This window comes from Salarias fasciatus, chromosome 13 (assembly GCF_902148845.1).
Source record: "Salarias fasciatus chromosome 13, fSalaFa1.1, whole genome shotgun sequence".
NCBI classification, from domain to species: domain Eukaryota; kingdom Metazoa; phylum Chordata; class Actinopteri; order Blenniiformes; family Blenniidae; genus Salarias; species Salarias fasciatus.
This window is the reverse complement of record NC_043757.1, coordinates 24,497,128-24,516,337: the sequence shown is the minus strand read 5'-3', so window position 1 is coordinate 24,516,337 and position 19,210 is coordinate 24,497,128. Positions and strand designations below refer to the sequence as shown.

At 46.8% G+C, this 19,210-nt stretch overlaps 1 protein-coding gene across 2 annotated transcripts in view; it reads right to left on the bottom strand.

Annotated features, from left to right (window-relative positions):
- The window catches only part of vwc2 (von Willebrand factor C domain containing 2), a 34,422-nt gene extending 17,112 nt beyond the window's left edge, over positions 1-17,310 (bottom strand). Inside the window, exons 1-3 of one of the 2 annotated variants that reach the window (XM_030107215.1) lie at positions 17,256-17,310; positions 3,924-4,653; positions 2,389-2,518 (exon numbers count right to left, since the gene is read on the bottom strand). In XM_030107215.1, the coding sequence (XP_029963075.1) occupies positions 2,389-2,518; positions 3,924-4,574 (781 nt within the window). In that variant the 5' untranslated portion in view covers positions 4,575-4,653; positions 17,256-17,310. Of the gene's footprint in view, positions 1-2,388; positions 2,519-3,923; positions 4,654-6,156; positions 6,218-17,255 lie in introns of those variants that run through there. The other variant, XM_030107216.1, reaches the window with a different exon arrangement.
- Between the last annotated feature and the right edge of the window lie 1,900 nt (positions 17,311-19,210).

Sequence of the window (19,210 nt, the reverse complement as noted above, 5' to 3'; positions counted from 1 at the left end):
ACGACGACACGCCTCACCCGTGGCCGCGAGCGCTCGCCTCTCCGATATGGCCGGCGCGTCACCGCCATCCAGCCAGGTTTGAGCTACGTGCTGATTGCGGTGAAACCATAACAACTGTGCAACTATGTGAGTTTCTGTAGAAAGTCAACAAATAGTCAACATAGCAGAAAAGGCTCAACCTGCAGAATAATGCAGTTCAACCGAGGATAAAGAGCACAATGGAGGCTTTCTGCTGAGGTCAGTGACGGCGCGTGGGCGGAGCCACCCTCAATTTTCCTCTGCTCTTTAGATTGAAGGCTGCCTTCATATCACCTGTCATTGCTGGCTGCAAAATTTTCTCCGTAACAGCATCAGCTGGCGGCTGGGCGTCGGGGTGGAGACCGTCTGTCTCACCTCCGTCAGCCTCTCTCTGCTTCAGCTCCTTCATGAATGCTGCTGCAGATTCCACAGGAAGAGTACTTCTGGTTTCCTCTGCACTTCTAACCCCTCACTTATGAACCGAACAGCCCCATGTTGCTTGAGTTCCATTTTTTGTGTGTATTTCAGTGATATAGTAGGTTGTAAATGCTCAGGAAAGGAAAAGTAGTTACATTTATTAGCCAGAGATAGCATACAAAGTTTTTTTCTTTCTGAAATATAAAGGCCAAAGCGAGCTCAACTTCGAGAGCCACCAGCTCGGAAACTCCTTTCGAAGCTGCAAAAAATTGCTGCACAAATGTCTTTGCTGCTCAGCGTTCACATGTAAAGTCAGAGAAGTTCCCAGAGGCCCAAAGTATTATCCAATGTCTGCGGCTCCCGGGGTGACTGCGTTCGGTAACCTGGCACTTTCATCATGGCAAGCTGTGTTTATTGAATGGTAATGTGTGGTAATCTTATGGTAATAGGGCCTGATGCCATCTTAAAACTGGAAATCCTTATCGGATGAGCAGGCCCGTGGATTTGTTGGGACTTCTGAATACAGATGCGAGCCCTCCTCCGCCGGCCACGTCCCTGCAACGCGCTGCAGCTGCATCCGTCTGGCAGACTGCTGCGCCTACCAACACGGCAACGCAAATCCACCGGGCATTCCACAGGGGGGGAAATATGGAGCGCTGCCCAAAGTCCATACAAAGCAATTTCAGCATGATCAATATGTGCATATGTAAAAAAAAACAGAAAAAAAAGAAAAAATGGACAGACAGCAAAAAATGGGAACAAAAGACCAAAATGTATTCCCCGAGATTACAGCAGGCAAATATTAATAGAGCCCGAAACGCGACGTGAATACCAATGGTTTTAACTTTTTATCTCCAGAGGTTGTAAGATAGGATTCTAATTTAATGAGGGAACGTCTTTGATTGATAGCTCATCATAAGCATCCATCACATGCTAATGCTAACACATGTCCTCTTTAATGAGTCTAAAAGGAGATTCAAGCAATAATTCATTCGGGTGAGTCGACGCTCGTCTAGTTGTGTGACGGTAGAGAAGGAACTTTTCCTAGTTTAATGATCATCTTGGTGTATTTCCACAGATCTCTGCGGAAGATTAAACTCAGCTGAGCTTCCTCCTAATTCTTTTCAGGCCATATTTATTGCAAGAAACAGCATGAGAAGCAAAATGTTTGGCTTGCACGGAGATAAAAGTCAACTGTAATCTAGTGCGCGGCTCACGCAGACGAAACGCTCAACGTAAACACTTTTTTTCTTCCTCTTTTGTTTACACCAGGCAGCACATGCTTCTTTAAGATCCCCAGTCAGAGATACATATCGCCAGTCATCACTCTTTCTGCTGAAGGAAGCAATGTTGCTGACGTTGCCACGTTGCATTAGAGTCACACCAAGAAAACAAGGGGACATAATCTAGGACATGCTGTCTGGAACCATCTGAAACAACTTCAGATAATCGACTCTGAGAAGCACAATCCCTCCTTCTCAGACAGGCCGGAGCGCTCAAGCCAAGAGGATCATAAGCCTCCCCACGCCCCCCCCCCCTGGCAGAGCACCATGTGGAAACACTAAAACTCTCTCAACCAGAGGTGGCGATGGATTTGGAATCTGCACCGTCTGTCAAATGGACTGAATGACACTCCGTCGAATGATTAACATCAACCGGGTCACAGCTCGCGACTCATTAAGACTCCATTTGGCATGCTTTCATTTACAGGGATGTGATCTGATGTGGCAGGACGCTGCCCGCACCGCAGCACGGCATGCCACAAAGTTTTGCATCAGCACAAAAAAAAAAAAAAAAACCATGCTACCTTCCTCTCATAACTCCTGTTGAGGTACCCTTAAGCATAAACACAGTGAGTTGTAGTGCAGCTAGTCGGCAGCCGCGGCTATGAGGCGGGTCGTCCTGGAACAAAGTGCAGCGCCGTCAGGTGGGAGAGAAGCGGCCTCCACTCACCGCTCTTGCAGATGGGGCAGCACTGGTCCGGCTCGTACTCTGGATCCACGCACTCCGTCTGCGGGCAGGCCGACACCGAGCACAGCACCTCGCCGCTGGGCTCGCACCGGCATTTCTCACACGGAGACACCTGCGCCGCACGGGAGAAATAGCAATTAGCAGCACCACAAGCAGCTCATGCACGCCCAGACCACGAACAGCCCTGGCCTCCTAATTAATTCCTCTGTTATCTGTGTCAGTGGCTCTCTGTTTGTGTTTGGTGGCTGTTCGGGCCGTTGCTCTGTCTGTCTGCGGCTGTCTCCGTCCCTCCCGTGCACACGCACGCCGCCGCTGCCTGTCCGGCTGGCTTCGGAGCGTGTGCGGTGAATGTCACAGTGCGGCATCTATATGGAAGTCCCATCTCTCGCAGCCTCATTGCCAATGAATGCCTCATTTTATAGAGAGCTGAGTCGAGAATTGAACTTCACTATCCAATCAGGGCTTATGGAGAAATCAATAGGAATGGGAAACAAAAAAAAAAAAAAAAAGATGCTTCCAATTTTCTCATTGCGTGAACAGAGTTAGAAATGACTTTGGCCTTCTGAGCACTCCTCTAAATTCTCGATATGGAACAACAGCGCAACGAGGTTTGGCGCTGAGATGATGTAGTTCGAATCAAACATGTATAACCGCGATGAAAGGTTTCATTTAACCGCGGCTCGCGCGGAGTCACATACCTTCATTCTTAACAAGGGAGCAAAGGTTAATTCTGCCAGCGTTCCTGCAGATTGCAAAGGCCTTCGCCTCCGCATGGCACTCAACTGTGGAAAATGCGGTGAGGTAGCACTTAGCACAATACGACAGAATGTAGCAATCAGGCATAAAAACCCGCCTGTTGCTTAGTTTCAAAGTGCCTCCACCCCCTTCTGTGCCCAGAACAACGGGCTGACGTATGCCGCTTGGAGAGCCTTCTGTAGATTTCCCTCCGTCGAGCTCTGACAAAGAGCTCTCAGCGACAACGTAGGTGAGGAGAACAAATCCCCCATTAGCCTCAGTCACCTGGCGAGAACCTCAGCAGTACAAAGAGCATTAGAATCAGCTGGTGAATGTATCGCCCCATAAGAGCCCCAGACTGCGGCGCAATCATGAGCCAAGCCTTTCAAAGAAGTGTCAGAAGTGACGACATTAAAGACGCCTGGATCTGTGTGTCTTCCTCGCCAAACAGCCGCCATGCAGCAGAGCTACTACGACTGTACCTCCATCATGTGTATCAACAGACTGAATATGGAAACGCCGCTGAAGCTGCTCTGCTAAATCCAGCCTCCGGTGAAATTCCAGTGTTGCGAGAGGAAAAAAAAAAAAAAAAAAAGACAAGTGCTGACCTTTGCCATTATAAATCTGCCTGCCTGCTTGCTCGCATGCTGCAAGGCGAGGTAACTACTTTCTGTCCGTGTAGCTCCTGTGATAAACTCCATTGATGGCGCGTAGCGTTCTGTCAGCACTCCTTTCAAGTGGGAGCATGTCAAAAATGAGTGAGTGCAGTTTAATGGACTCACCTTAAACTCCTCGAGCGAGGCGTAGATCTTGCCCCTGAACTCGCAGTAGTTCTTTTTCTCCTTGCACTGCGGGCAGCATTGGCTCGTGTCCACCTTGATGCAGCGGGGGTGAACCTTGGGACATTCCGGCTTGGCGCACAGAGGGCCCTCGTCTGTGCAGAGGCAGGGACAGGTGGAGGGGCCCGGCGTGAACTGCTCGCCGATGGCGAACACGAAGCCGCTCTCGTCCATGCAGCCCTTGCCCCGGTAGTCCGGGTACGCGTACTCGTCGATGGCGTCCAGGGAGAGGGTGACGTCGCTGGTGGGGCCCTCGTCGATCTGTTTCACGCTGTCCCGCTCCGTCCACAGCTCCTGCGACTTCCCGCCTTTAGATCCCCGCGGCTGGGAGCCGCCGCCGGGCCTGCCGCGGCCCGCCCCCGTCCCGTTGGAGCCGAGGGCGCCGACGTCCTCCGGCCGCCGCTGGGCCGCGTAACCCGGCGGCTCGTCCACGCTCTGCCCGTCCTGATGCTTGTCCTCCCTGGCCTGGGTCAGCACCCTTTCCAGGCGCTCGCGGCTGGCCGGCAAGGTCGCTATGGGATTACTCTGAGCGCTGCTCATCAGGAACCCGAGAACAAAGAGAACTTCTGCTGTCATGGCAACGGAGTGCAGCATCTCTCCCCACCACCAGCGAGGTGGGAAAACACCTTGGCTCACATAACACACTTCACATCTCAGGTGTGAGCCAGTCCATCTGGAAAGAGAAAATTAAACTGGGGTTATGTGCCCGGTATTTTGTCACTTTTTCATCCCAGGTGTGGAGTTTGTCTCATTTAGCCTCTAGAACAGTGCGGGAAATTCGGGCGACTTCCGAGCAGTGCTTCATCATGTCAAGCAAAGATCCCGCTGAGTGTCGTGCGAGGCTGTAGGATCAGTGAATTGGATCATCAGGAGAGAGGAGTGCTCAAAGGGCGCTGTGAGGAAATCGATACCGCCTCGTACTGTAACACTTCCCTGCATCAATCGGTCTCAGCCCTGAGTAAAAGGAAAACGGGCAAAGAAAAAGAGGAACCTGACTCTAACACTTCTAAGCTCCTGCTCCTCTTACGGAGCGAAGGATCGGGATCAATGTCTGCTTTTTATCAATGAATCACAGTCAGGCGTACAAAAGAAATTGATCTGAAAATAGAAGATAATGCCAGTCTGCAGAGATGAATTCACTAAAGCTGATAGAAGAAGCCATATCAATTTCAAAAACTTTGCTCCGGTTTTTTGCTGAGAGGTGTACGTGCGTTCAAACTTTTTCTTTTCCCGTAAGAAGCTCCCTAAATGTCTCATTATTTAATCAGAGGTGCATCACTGTCGCTGTAGTCCTCAGCACTTTGAGGGGTGGATCTGTCACAGCTCAGGTGGAGTCAAATCGAGCGCCGGGCGCAGACGGTGCAAAGCTTGCACATTTCTGAGGAGCGGTTCTGTTTTTCTTTCCTGCTTAAACTTGATGTACTGCAGCCTCCTGAAATGCAAACGCCTGTTATGATGCTTCGCTGTGTTCGATGGCCTACTTCCATCCCCATTCCCTCTCGCCAAATGTTCGGTATCATGGCTCAGCTCCTCTAAAGGGGCTTCAGTCGCCTCGACATTGGCATATTATTCTGGAGAAAAAAGTTAGACTTTTTTTGGAATCGAATGGCTGTAGAGACTATTAACGTTAAGACCTCCGCGCCTGTTTGAGAATACTTCACCATATCGGCATCAGTGAACAAAGTTAATTTCCAATAGAGTGACTTAAGAGCACTAAACGGTAGTTGAGGAGCGACTAAGCATTAAGTAAAGCAAATACGATTAAGTCTGTGGTAATCCATAGAGCAGGGGAAGTGGCAGGATAACAAGTCACATTAATTCTATTTGGCTGTAAGGGAACCGAAGTCTCTCCATATGTTTAAAGTCATGCATTTTGATATTCATGAATTCTGCTCCGTTCTGTTGGAAGAAGGCTGAAATTGACTGCTGGCACACCAGCGGTATTTGAGTAGTGTTTTAGCTGAATTGCTACGTTTGAGGCAGAATCCTTGGAGCTGCTGTGGAACTGAGAGGAAGCGGAACGAGGTGCATACCGATAACGCTGCTGCAGCTGAGAGAGAGCGAGAGACGGAGAGACAGACAGAGAGAGAGAGAGAGCGAGAGAGAGAGAGAGAGAGACAGAGAAGGCCCAAGCCTCATTAGTAAAAGGACCTCATTTGGCTTCACTCATTCTCACCTCTCCACCTAAACAGCTGTTACGAGCTGTCACACTAATACCGCCGCTGATGCTGCTGCTGTGCTCTCCATCAGTGCCCAGCGCTGGGTGGGCTGCTGGCGACTGGGGGCAAACGTACCACAGCAACACAGTATGGTAATGAAGGGAGCGGCTGATTGATCTCTGTCAATAACACAGAAACAAAAGCCAACAACAGATTGCTTTTCAAATTTAAAATTAGACCGAACAGCACGGGATTGAACTTCCTATACCCTGAGTAAAGCTGTCACTATCATAATAGCTCAGGAATAACCATTATAGACATAATCATGACAAACGACCTAATTCTTTATGCCACTGTAACATTAAAGAACGCCACAAATCTGACATACAGTCCCCTAAAAGGCATCAGGCTCTCCTTTCTTCTTCTGGCTTTAAACTGCAGGACCGTGGCGTCTGGACTCCGCCACTAAATCCATGATGGCAACGTCGATAGATGCTCTTTGAAATGTGGAGTCAAATATTAGATGCTAAGTGCCTCAAGATAAACAAACAGACACCATTAATCCCCACTGGTGTGTACTGAGAAGCTACCACAGCAGGCAACATGAAGAAGTGACATCATTAAAATATATATATTTATATTATTTGTGTGTGTGTGTGTGTGTGTGTGTGTGTGTGTGTGTGTGTGTGTGTGTGTGTGTGTGTGTGTGTGTGTGTGTGTGTGTGTGTGCGTGTGTGTGCGGTGCTTCAGATGGTGAACAGTGACGTGATGAGAATCTCCAAGTTTCCACATCCCTCTCTTTAAAGTCGGTGGGTTTTTTAAATGAGTTTTTGGTTCAATACCTGACACAAGATCCATTTCTAACACAGCCTCGGTACATTTTGTACATTTTGTACCATAACATGAAATGAATCACTAAATACCCCACTTCTGGTTTTTTTTTATGTCCTAAGTAAGGCAGCCGCCAGTCCGCCAGTGAGGGATATTATGACCATGTTGTCGGCCTTGTCGATGATTCAAACACAAAATGTTCAGCTTGTACATTTATCAGTACATAGCATTTTCAAGGGCAGACTTTTGTCGAGGTGAGGACACTGAAACTCTCAGCATTGGGAATCTGACTCCCAACTCATGCTCTCATAACACATTTATCTGTGCGGTTTTTAGGTTAATGCTGATCTCCCTGCTTTATACAGCTGAAGAAAGTCTCAACTGTCATTGTGAATTCAGATAAAGGAGGTTCGACAGTAGGGCTGGGCGATAATACGGTAATAATAAGGTTCCTCGCGGTTTCTATAAATAGCAATTTATCAGTTTCATTAAAAATAGCAATATGTATTATTTACTGTGTCATACGGTGAAACGTCTCACCTTCAAATAACGTGATGACTTATATTGTTATAGTGAGAGACTTATGTGTGAAGGAGGAAATGGTGTGAACATCGTCGTGGACACTGAATGATCACCTGAAGCAGGGGTCTGCAACCCGCGGCTCTGGAGCCACATGTGGCCCTTTAGTCACTCTGTAGCGGCTCCATCAAGCTTCCACAACATGAAGCGTGAATAAACATCTGAGTACTTCTACAAAAGATTTGTCACTCTTGGTTCAAAAGGGATTCAAAAAAGGGGCATGTGAAATTTGGAAAAATAGGTAAAAATGCTTAAAGGGATACTTCAACATTTTGGCAAATTGGCCCATTTAGCGCAATTAATTAGTCATTTCGAACAGCATACTTACTTTTTTTGTGAGGGCGAGCTGTTGTTTATCCAGAGGTGAGTCGGGGAAGGTTTTCGGGACGGACACAATGGAGGTGAACGGTATTTTTGGTTCCCCTCGTCAAACTCACCAAATACACAATCCAACAACCCCAAAACACTCTGGTGGACAAGTTATAATCCGCACATTCACTACGCTGTGAAATATTAATGCAAAATTACGAGATTGAGTTGCTTATGCGAAGACTGCTAAGACGGAACTACTCACTAAACATGGCGTCTGGGCGTAGTGATTTCAAAAGAAAAAGTAGTTCCCAGTATTTGCTTCAGTGTCGTAACGCTACAATATTATTTGTTGGTGTTCCACAGCGTAGTGAATGTGCAGTTTATAATTATATGTATAATATAATCGGGCTCTAACAGGGACTGTTAGAGCCCGAAAGAAAAAGGTCCATAAAGTCCACAAAAAACATGCCTATTTTCCTTCATACTGCTCGTCCGCTGTAATCCAAGTGTCCTGAGCGCGTAACGTCCATAATTAATTCTTAATGAGGTCATTTAGTACATTTTAAGAGCCTAAACAGTGCTCTCTCATACTTCCCCAGTGCACGTCTGCGCACGCACCCTGAGCTACGGAAGCCGCGGCAGAACAAGCCAGACGCTTGCGCGCTTTCAGCGACTACTTTTCTAAATTGCAAGCAAAGAAGAAGTTCCGCTGTTTATGTTCTGCTGAGTGACCGAGCTGTGGACAATCACAAAAGTGATTGGCTACTGTTTTAAAGCTTTGACTTCGGTGTCCTGCTGAAAGCGTGCAAGCGTCTGGTTTGGTCTGCCGCGGCTTCCATAGTTCAGGGTGCGCGCGCAGACGTGCACTGGAGAAGTACGAGAGCGCACTGTTTAGGCTCTTAAAGTGTACTAAATGACCTCGTTCAGAATTAATTATGGACGTGACCCGCTCAGGACACTTGGATTACAGCGGACGAGCAGTATGAAGGAAAATAGGCACGTTTTGTGGACTTTATGGACCTTTTTCTTTCGGGCTCTATCGGTCCCTGTTATATGGAAGTTTGTTGACAACAAAAATCCCCCCGGACCTCCGGCTGCATTTGAGGCATCAAAAAGATGCTCCAGAGTGTTGCTCAGCATGAGGGTGAGTAGAAAATGAGGCCAAATCGTTTTTTGATTGAAGTATTCCTTTAAAATCAGGTACAAAAATAGTTCAAAATGTCAGGAAATTTTCACTATCATGAACTGCAGTTAAAACCTTAAATACATCATAAGATATAGTATTTTTATGTGCATCAAAAACTATTATGTAACTTCATAAGCTGCATCGGCCTCGTTTTATATAGGTTGAATGTGCTCTGCGGCTCCAGATCAACTTGATTTGGCCGGAAAGTCATAAAGGTTGAAGACTCCTGATGCTGTTATGCAACACGCCACTCACAGAGCAACTCTAACACTTGAATCTGGAAGGTTTAACGTTAGCAAAACGTGGCTATACTGCCCAAATCTATTCAACAACTTGATCTGTACCAACTGGAAGCTTTTAGTTTGAGAGGGCTGGACACGCAGCGTCACTTCCATTATCATCTCTTGTTCTAAATTGATTGAAAATGTTAAGTTCCAAAACAATATGTTTAATTACAAGTGAACATGAATTCATTTCATTCAGAGTTAACTTGCACACACCCTAAATTAGTGTTTCTTTGCCAGCTGATTCTTCATGAATAATGAACAAGCAGTCTTTAAACACGCACTTGACTGTAATCCGGGAGCTAATGAATACTGTGTGTGTGTGTATATGTGTGTGTGTGTGTGTGTGTGTGTGTGTGTGTGTGGTCAACAACAAATTGTGAGACCAAGCTGAAGTGTAACATGCCAGCACTACTAAATCAGAGTACATGAACAAAGCTTAGCAGCATGACGAGTTTGTTTTTTCAGCCCAACGCCAACATTCCACTGTGTATTATGTATTTAATATTAGAAAATCTATCAAACAACTACCCGAATCACCAAAATCTCTCAGAGTCTGTCATTATCCAGAAACTCGGGGGACTTTATAAATGATAAACAAACATCTGTCATATCTGTGGTGCTTTATTTATATGTTAAGTAGAGTTTCTCTTTGTTCCTGGTGAAATACAGGTCCTCCACTCGCGCTCACTATCTTGCCCCATTTCCAGCAGCATCCGGCTTTAATCACATATCTGGGAGGAAGTAATTCAGTTGTCTTTTCCATATTTTCAGTTAGTTTTAGTCAGTGTGATGTGGTGTTTATGGAATAATAGTAACAGAACACAGTACCTGACCCTCAGCGTTGGAGCTGTAGTGTCTCACAGGTCCTCTCTTTCTTTCTAGCAATGTCACAGCTGTGGGTGTTTGTGAAACTTTGTTAACAACGAGGTAGGTGGTTTAGCTCGCCGCTTCGCGCAGAGGCAGAAAATTCATAGCAAGATGTCCGTGAGTCAGTTTGCTGCTGTTGGGAATTACCGACATGCAACCACCAACCTGACAATTAAGACTCCAGCTTTTCAGACACCAAACTACAGAAAGCATGAAAGCCTGGGCGCCCGTGGTGGACACGGGTAAGATCTGAATGCACAGGAGAACAAAGACTGGGTCTGTGGCGGTTTGTTCCAGGTAAACATCACGGAAGCACAGGGTCCGGCACGCTGGAAGTCAGTCCAGCAGGCCGAGGCACAGACAGAGGTGATCTGAAAGGCTGGTACAAACATGATGAATGTAAAAGGCTTAAGACGGTCCAGCATCTGACACACACACACACACACACACACACACACACACACACACACACACACACACACACACACACACACACACACACACACAGTGAAGGTGAAGAGCGACACAGATGATAGCGCTGAGGGAGTATAATCACAGAAGAGGGCAGAGTCACACACCTGGAGAGAGAGAGGAGAGCTTCTGGGCAGAACAGCTCGCCATAACATGAAACTCAATGACCTCACATGAAGCAGGAACCATAAACTGCAAGACAACACGATGAAACCACTAAAGATGCACCGATACCGAGTCCTGCTACCCAGAAAAATATCCTCATTCCAACCCGGCGGGTCTGACGTGACGCCATCCGTCAGCAACTTCATGTAATGTGTAAGGTTAGTACTCGTACGGTGCACCCCTAAAACCCACAGACAAAACCACTCATGAAGGCTAAAAACACAGAACACAGCACCAGAACCACGAGAATACCCGCCCACAACTCAGTGACAACATCACCAACTGCACACTTTTTCACTTTAAACCAGACCAAATAGCTAAAAAATAATCCCAAGTAAACTTCTGGAAGCAACGCCACTGAGCTGTTTCATAAAAATAGAAGCCTGGACTGGACAGATAACACGGACAGCATCTAGAGGGGAGGACAGAGTCGTCCGCACTCCCTGAGTCCTTTAACATCTGGAATAAGCTGCCACTGATGCTTTAGCAGTCTGGTCTTGTTGTGATGCTGTGGTCCGCCGGGGAGGGACTGGCCTGGTGAGGACAGCCGGTCTGGTTTCAGACCCTGGAGGAGATTCTCTCCACCCTGCCTCCTCTGCTCAGGACTGAGATCAGTGTGTTCAGCTCCAGGTTGCTGCCGTCAGACTGTACACTCATCAGAGCGGTGGGGGGTGGGGGGGGGGGGGGGGGGGGGTCGCAGCCATGATCACATTGGGACTGATACGAGGTGATGGTGGACTGTCTGTGAAGTGAATGAGGTTCTCTACAGTCTGTCTCTCCGGCGCCTACTGTCTTCAAACGCTTTAACAAGTAAATACAGAATAATGACTTTTAACACATTCAGTCATCATCTGTAATTATTTTTTGAAGAATTAAAATAGCAGGGAGAGTCGGCGGCCTCACCTGACACAGGAGAGAAATCACACTGTTCAAACAAACGAATGGGTTATATCAGTTTGGGTCTCTCTGCGGCATTTGTATCCTTTTAACATTTACTGTTTAGACTCAGCCTCTAAAACTACTGCAAATTACATAGTTTGCCACACTGGTGACACCCGAATGTCATTGTGCCATTTTAATAGAGATGCTGTCTTTTCCAAATGTCTAATTAATTCTCCGTCACGCAACATAATGTGCTCCAAATGTCATGAGTTCATAGAGATTCGATGAAAACACAGATGCGTTCTAGAATTTTTTCCTTTTTTTCCACTGTGTTGTGCAACACTTTTCTTTTTTTTTTTTTTTTTGGTCGTCACTCTTCAGGTTCGAGTGACGGCGAAACTTTCCTGTATTGATAGCGTTGCATAGAAGACATTTGGTGAAAGGTCAGAGATTTATCTTTGCCCTGCAGCTTTGCAAAGAAATATTTTTTTCTTGCTTCACTGCTCTATCTTCAGTGGCTGCAAAGACATTGTGGCAGTGAGGAAGAAAAAAAAAAGTCAACAATGAAGTGGCGAAGACACCAAACAGGGTCTCTGCAGAGCTGCTGGCGTTGTGGACAACTGCACACGAAACGCACACTCGAGGTATTAATTTGGGTGCGATGAACACATGAAGTGATGCGCTGCAATCACGTTTCTGTGCTCTCATTTAGAAGTCAGAGCGGCTCGGTTATTAGCGGCGCAGTGAGGGGAAGGCTGGTGCGGCAGGCAGTCAGTCACCGGCTCCTCAAAGATTCAGTCAAGACGCCGCACGCTAATGACTGGTTGCAGGCGTCAGTCTGCGGCAACGCCAGACTTTACATAAGCTAACATCACTGAGTTCATTCACACATTTGAACACCCACTACAGAGCATAAATAAATGAAGTAATGGAAAAACAAACTCTCTAATTAACACTCGACAGCTCCAAATAATTATCTCTGGAAAACAAACACTTATTAATGTGGGTGAATTAGCGGTATAGAACAAATATTCCATTTACTAAAGGTTGAAAAATACTAGTAAACACGGTCTCAGATGATCAGATGATCAAAAAGTATCAGGCCGGTCCCGCAAGAAATATATCATGATATCTCTAAAATGGGGCCAGTATGGTTCCAGTTTTAGAAAGCAGGCGGCACGCTAACGCTGCGCCCCCATTTGTCTCTGCTGCCGTTATTTTCTTTTTTTTTTTTTTTGTCAAATTGATTTTTCATTAATAAATAACGATACAAGCACAGTTTGTGTAAACTAACTTCGCCCAGCATGCGGCGGCGCGCTCCAGCGCCTCAGATGCTCGTGTTGCTAACGCCTCTCTGATTAGATCGTGAAAGTTTAATGAGCGAATCGCATGAGATTTAAAGGAGTTGTGTGGGTACGGCCAGCTCAGGGCCGGCGGGCGCACCGGGGCCGGGGATGAGGAGGCTTTCAGCACAGACCTCGGACCTGACATGTGGAACGGCGGGGGGGGGGGCCTCCGTAGGAAACCCAACAGCAGGGGAGGGACATTTCCTTTAAATGCAACGTCTGAGTAGAACAAACAGGCTTTCAGTGCGGAACCCAGAGTCAGAATCACAAACGAGCCCGCCCTCCATTACATATGTACATATCAACTTGTTTTCGGGGTCTCCGGGTCTCTAACTGCCTCTGAAACGTACATTTTTAACTTCTGTTTTTTAATGGAGTCCATTTAAAAACCTGATTTTGAACTGCTGACATGTTTCCGGCGCCCCCCACAGAGAACGGGGCTTTCATACCGTTCGAGGTCTTCGAGATCAGGTTGTTAAAACAAAAACATAAAATCTAGAAATGGGACTTCAGTTTGACAGCGTTTTTCTTATTTCTTATACCACACTAAGCCTTCATAATCTAACATAAGAGTGGCTGGATTTCTGTTGCTGGATAATATAAGTTGATTTAAAGAGGCTTTTGTAACAAATGAAACCTCTGAGACTCTTTTAAAGGATCCTTATTCTTGAAACGGCTTCAGACACATTATGAACTCAAACTCCTGCCGCAAAAGTCTTGTCTGAATCCAGGAGCTCATTTTCTGCTTGAATGTTGGAGTTATATGACATTTTCAACATTAGAAAATATGATTATTAACTGAGTTTCATGAGCAATAACTAGCATAACTCTTAGATGCTTTAATTAAATCAGTTAAGTCTTGAAATGTGGATTGTCAGAACCGTTTAGCTTAATATATAAATAAAATGTGTCATGATTACACCTACAACTAATGGAGCTTTAAAAAGGTGTGTTTCAATGCAATAATTAATATTTTTTTTCTCTTTGAAATCATGATTTTCTCTCAAATATTAAACAGAAAGTGTCATTGGGATAAAGCTTCCCCCCGACCCCCTGAATCTGTGAGGCTGTTCCACACTTAGATTAACACACTGCAGAGAAACACCTCGTCTTTCTTTATCCGCAAAACACTATGAGGCAGGCGCCGCGTGATTTTTTTTTTTTTTTTTTGTGTCCGGATTGCCCTTAAAGCGTATTAATAATTCAGAAGTTATTTAATGTTTTCTTATTTGGAGTATCAACACTGTGAGGACATTTCTGCCGTTTGTCACTTTCATTAAACGCTCATAGCTCATTTGTAGCAACGGTTTCCACCTTGGTGAGGCTTTTTTAATAGGTTCATTAAAAATATTCAAAAGGAGAGAAAAAAGAAGGCCAATTTACAACCAAGCGAGGAGGACAAGCAGCCAATGTCAAGGAAAACACATGGTTCAGTACTGCAAATGTTATTACAAGCAGTCCCTGAGTGTTGCACTCTCCCAGTACACAACCACATAAACACTCAGCGAAACCAGCAATTAAAGTACACCTTGGCTTTTTTTCCCACCTATTATTTTTACTCTATGCTCCCCGAGCCACGCACGCTCTTTATTCTGTATGCTGATTAATTCACGTGGGGGGGGGGGAACACTAAATAATCTGAATATCTCTGGATAAATGAATTTGCGTTTACAGATACTTAATGTCAGCCCCGAACCATTCCCAGGCCGAGAAAGGTGAGAACACACTCCTCAGAGCTGCACTTCAAAAATATCCTGCATCACCTGCTCTGGCTCCGATTCTTAATCCCCTGCACACAATTAACACACACTTTGACACACACAGCCAGTGTGACGGTGGATTCGAGGCGACGCAGCTGCAGGATGTCGTCTCTCTCCCTCTAATAAAGTTGCATTTTGTGATTCAGTAACAAGGTTAACATTGCACTTTTAAATGCTTCCAGCCGCTGCTGCGCCCGCTTAAGAGGACTGACGGTGTCTGGGCTTTCCGCTGACATTTAAATGCTGCAGTAAAGTGAGTGAACTGGACATTAGCCTGGGCGCTTGGCAGCCGGAGCCGCTCGGTCATTACCGTCACTATGGTTAGAAATCCCTCTGTCAAAGGCCGAAGTTGTGTTTACATCCCAGGATGCTCGGCGCGGCCAGACCGGCCTCCCAGGCGCACCAGCAAGGATTAATCAGGCGGGAATTCAACCTGGCCGTTAGTTGACGCGTCCATGATGCTCACCGTCGCATCGATTTCTCACTCATAAATTATTATGGTTTTCATTACGCGGCAGAGGGAATAAGTCCTGACACAACAGCCCGGGATGTGGTTTCAGTTCTGGCTCCAGCTTCACTGAAACGGCGCTATTTTTCTTATGGATTGGATTGGCGAGGCTTCAGTAGCACAACCGCTGTCGGCTGACCTGCGGACGTCTCGATGCCTGGCTTGACGTCGCTCAGAAAGGCTTCTTCCGGGGGGGGGGGGGGTTGATCGCTGTTTCACTCGCACAACAAAGGCTATAAATAGGGCCCAATGTGCCGAGGCAGTGCTCTCATCTCCAGGAATTCTCCACACCCAAGCTGAGGTCTTCCTGCGTGTTTATTCCCACAGTAATCACCCTTTAGCTTTAATTAAATAAAAGTAGTGCTTAAGACAGAATAAGTAGGCCAAATTGCACATTTGATCCGACTGGAAACTTGACGGTGACAGAAAATAACAGCGGCACAGAAGGTGCTACAGTACCAGGCTCCCTGCTTCCAGTGTCTCTTTAAGACTGGGCTGGTATTTGTACAATGTGTCGGCCTGACAAAGATCCTGCAGAACAAGCAAACATCATATTTCCCATTGTCTTGGAGAAAGGCGTCCTGGCCACTGTCCCTCTGTACCATCCAAGTGGATGTCATTGAGAGGAAAACCATCTCCTCAGGGCTGGAATTAACTCAGACAGACAATATGCCCTCGCCACTGTGTGCACTTCATTTGTTGCACATCACAGATTCTCATACTCACACTGTTCCAGCAACCCCAACACGCCATCGAAGGCACACGGGGAAATGCAACAATTTACTTTGAGGTCTACTTCAATTTATGACAAAGCAGATCACAGGGACGAGACGTGAAATGTTTAGACAGTGGTGGCTAGTGGGCTTTGGATGTGACAGGGCTGGGGAAGCATTGAATTAATGATGCCACATTTTTTGAAACTCATTTTTACACAGATAAACAGTGTGAAATGATGAAATCCAATTAGAGCAATAAGGGACACTAAGGCAGCATCCAAGAGTATTAAGCCATCTGCCAGTGAGTAAAGATTGCTGCAGGGCTGTCTAATTGAATTTTATCCTCTGACTGTAAATCTTAGGAGTGACCCAAATCAAAAGAAAGTTTGCATAAACACGCAATGCAAAACCAACAGCCCTTGCAAAACTGTCATATAATCTTAAGATTATGTGCGGTGGAACAAGGTGAGCGTATTGCTCGTGCACCAAGCCCGCCAGGAAAAGTCTGAAGCAGACAAGGAGAGTAAATCAGCAGGATCCCTGTTTTCTCCTCTATGAAAGGACAAGCGGGGAGGAGGAGGATCATGATGTGACAGTAATGGGAAACAGCTGATCTGATTTGCAATGAAAATCTGAATTAATGCAATAAAAAAAAAACACACACCCGTAAAAAAAAATTAAATAAAAATAATTAAAAAATATTTTGTTTTTTTTCCCTTACAGACGTCCCAGCACACTCTATAGGGCATTGTGAATGTATTAAACGGGGAATGCATGGTGTTGTGGGCTGCCTGTCCTGCTGTTAAAGGCTTTGTGTTGCATCCAGAAGTGTGTGTGTGTGTGTGTGTGTGTGTGTGTCTGTGTGTGTGTGTGTGCAGAGTGTCTGTACGGCCACTGAAACCTCTATTAAAGAAGAAATAAAAGCCAAAATCCTCTTCCCGTCACAATGAAACGCGCACTCCACGCACACTGAGACCCGTGCAGCCTCCACAGGTGCACCAGCGGTTTTTGAGGAGCTCCTCAACAACCTGCAGTAGTTTTCTTCCCTTGTCGGGCTCATCTGCGCGAGACGTGGTGGAGGATGCAGTTTGGAGCGCGGCTCGCTTTCCTCTCCCGGAACCAGCCGAACACCGCTGAAGTTCCCCCGAACCCCGGCCGCACGCCCGCCACATCAGAGAAAAGAAGAGTAACGCCGATATAATTCACCTGTGATCCTCGGAGCGCGTCCGCGTCCGTCCGCCAGTCCGTCCGTCCGTCCGTCCGTGCGTGCGTGCGTGCGTGCGTCAGTCCGTGCGCGCGGGTGGAACGCAGCCCTCGGACTGCCGGACCGCGTTCGGAGCGAGAGGCAGCAACAAATGATGTGCGGTGAGGAGATGGGAGCTGACGCTCGTTAAGCCAGTCAAATGCACAGTTTCCCCCCGGAGGACGCTCGCGGGTCACCCGCGCGCGTGTCGCGCTCAACTTTAAACCGCCGCCGCGCGCGCGGAGTGAGCGCGCTCCCTGCGTGCCCCGCGCTTTTGAACGAGCTCCTGGTGTCTCCCCCCCCCCCCCCGCACTTTAGTTCTCACGGTGGCAGAAAAGAAGAGAAGAAAAATAATAATTTAATAAATGAAGAGACGGGGGAGAGAGAGAGAGAGAGAGAGACGCGCGCGCGACGTCACGTGGAGCCGCGCGGCCGCTAGATGGCGCAGTTCAATGAGCAAGCCCGACCACAGGCAGTCAATTAAGGAGCCCAATGGATGGCTCACCGGTCGGTTCAGGAGGTTCAGCACACCGCTGTGATTAACGACTTAACCTAATTATCTGGAATTAGGGAGTCTCTTCCCCGGTCACTGTGTGATGTGGCGACTGGAGGAGGGAAATGAAAATGGAGATTAATGTAGGACGGAGAGTTGCACGAGAGACTCCCCTCTATGCAACACTTTCACCTCTGAGGCCTCCGCTTCTTTTCTCCCTTTTCTTTTCTGATTTCTTTGAACGCTGCAGCAGGTGTGTTTCTCTGAAGCACTCAGCGATTTGGACCAAATACCGTCAAACGATCACCTTTTCACACAAACCTGACCTTTTACCAAACCAAAGTTTGTGTGGAGAAACCGTCATTTCAAGCCAGCGCGGAGGTCTGTGCGCGTCTGTCCTGCATCCTCGGGCCAATATCCCTCACAAAGAGGTACGAGAGTGTTGGATTTTTAAAGCGTTTAATTCAATTCAGTTCGGTTTTATTTCACATAGTGCCAAAAACAAGACAGTCATTTCAAGGCAGTTTTACCCAACGATTCAACGCGAGCGAGCAGATGAGACGGTGAAGAGGAAAAACTCCCTTTTAAGGCAAAGCAAGGTAATTATATTGCTATAGCAGCATTCAGACACAACAATTGTCAGTGCTTTGCAATTAGTGGAAGAAATACATTAAAACAAAGGGCCTCAGTCTGAAGGACTACGGTTCAGCTGCAGTATTTTTGGGACTCTTAGCTACTCCAAATTTACAGGACTCAAACAGGAAGACCTCAAAACCAGACTCAGAGGAGGACACTTTCTGCCGGTCCAGCCGGGGATAGAGGACAGTCGGAGAGAAGAGGATGGGACGGGGAGGGATTCAAACCCTGGTTCGGGTCGGGGGGTGAGGGCTGTCCATTCGGTTCAGCAGACAGAGATCCGTTCGCTCCGGACGGCTCGGACCACAAACTTCCAGTTCTGCTGTCAGAGATCCTGCAGGTCAAAGCATTTCGGAATCAGTTTTATCAACACATTCTTCCAAAAAACACTTTTCTTAATTCAGTGCAGTATAATTCATAAACGTGGACATTCCAGACTGACCACGCAGCGATTTTTTAAAGCAGATACTGCACACTGCCAGTCTGCAGCTGATCGCACTGATATTTGGATCGTTTTATTAGACTCGATTTATCACCCTGAGATTGATAGCTGGATGTAAACATCTTCCACATCATTGCTCTTTGTGTTACTCGGCCACCGCCGGTACAACTTCACTGAGAAATCCATTCCTGGCATGTCGCCCCCACATTTATCCAGCAGGTCATAACCTGCCCTTCCTACACAGACAGCTTGGTTAATCTTTCAAATCTTAATCCGGTGAGGTTGAAAAATCCCCGAAGGCTCCTTTTAATGTTCTTTATAATCTTTAACAAATGACCAAATCATTG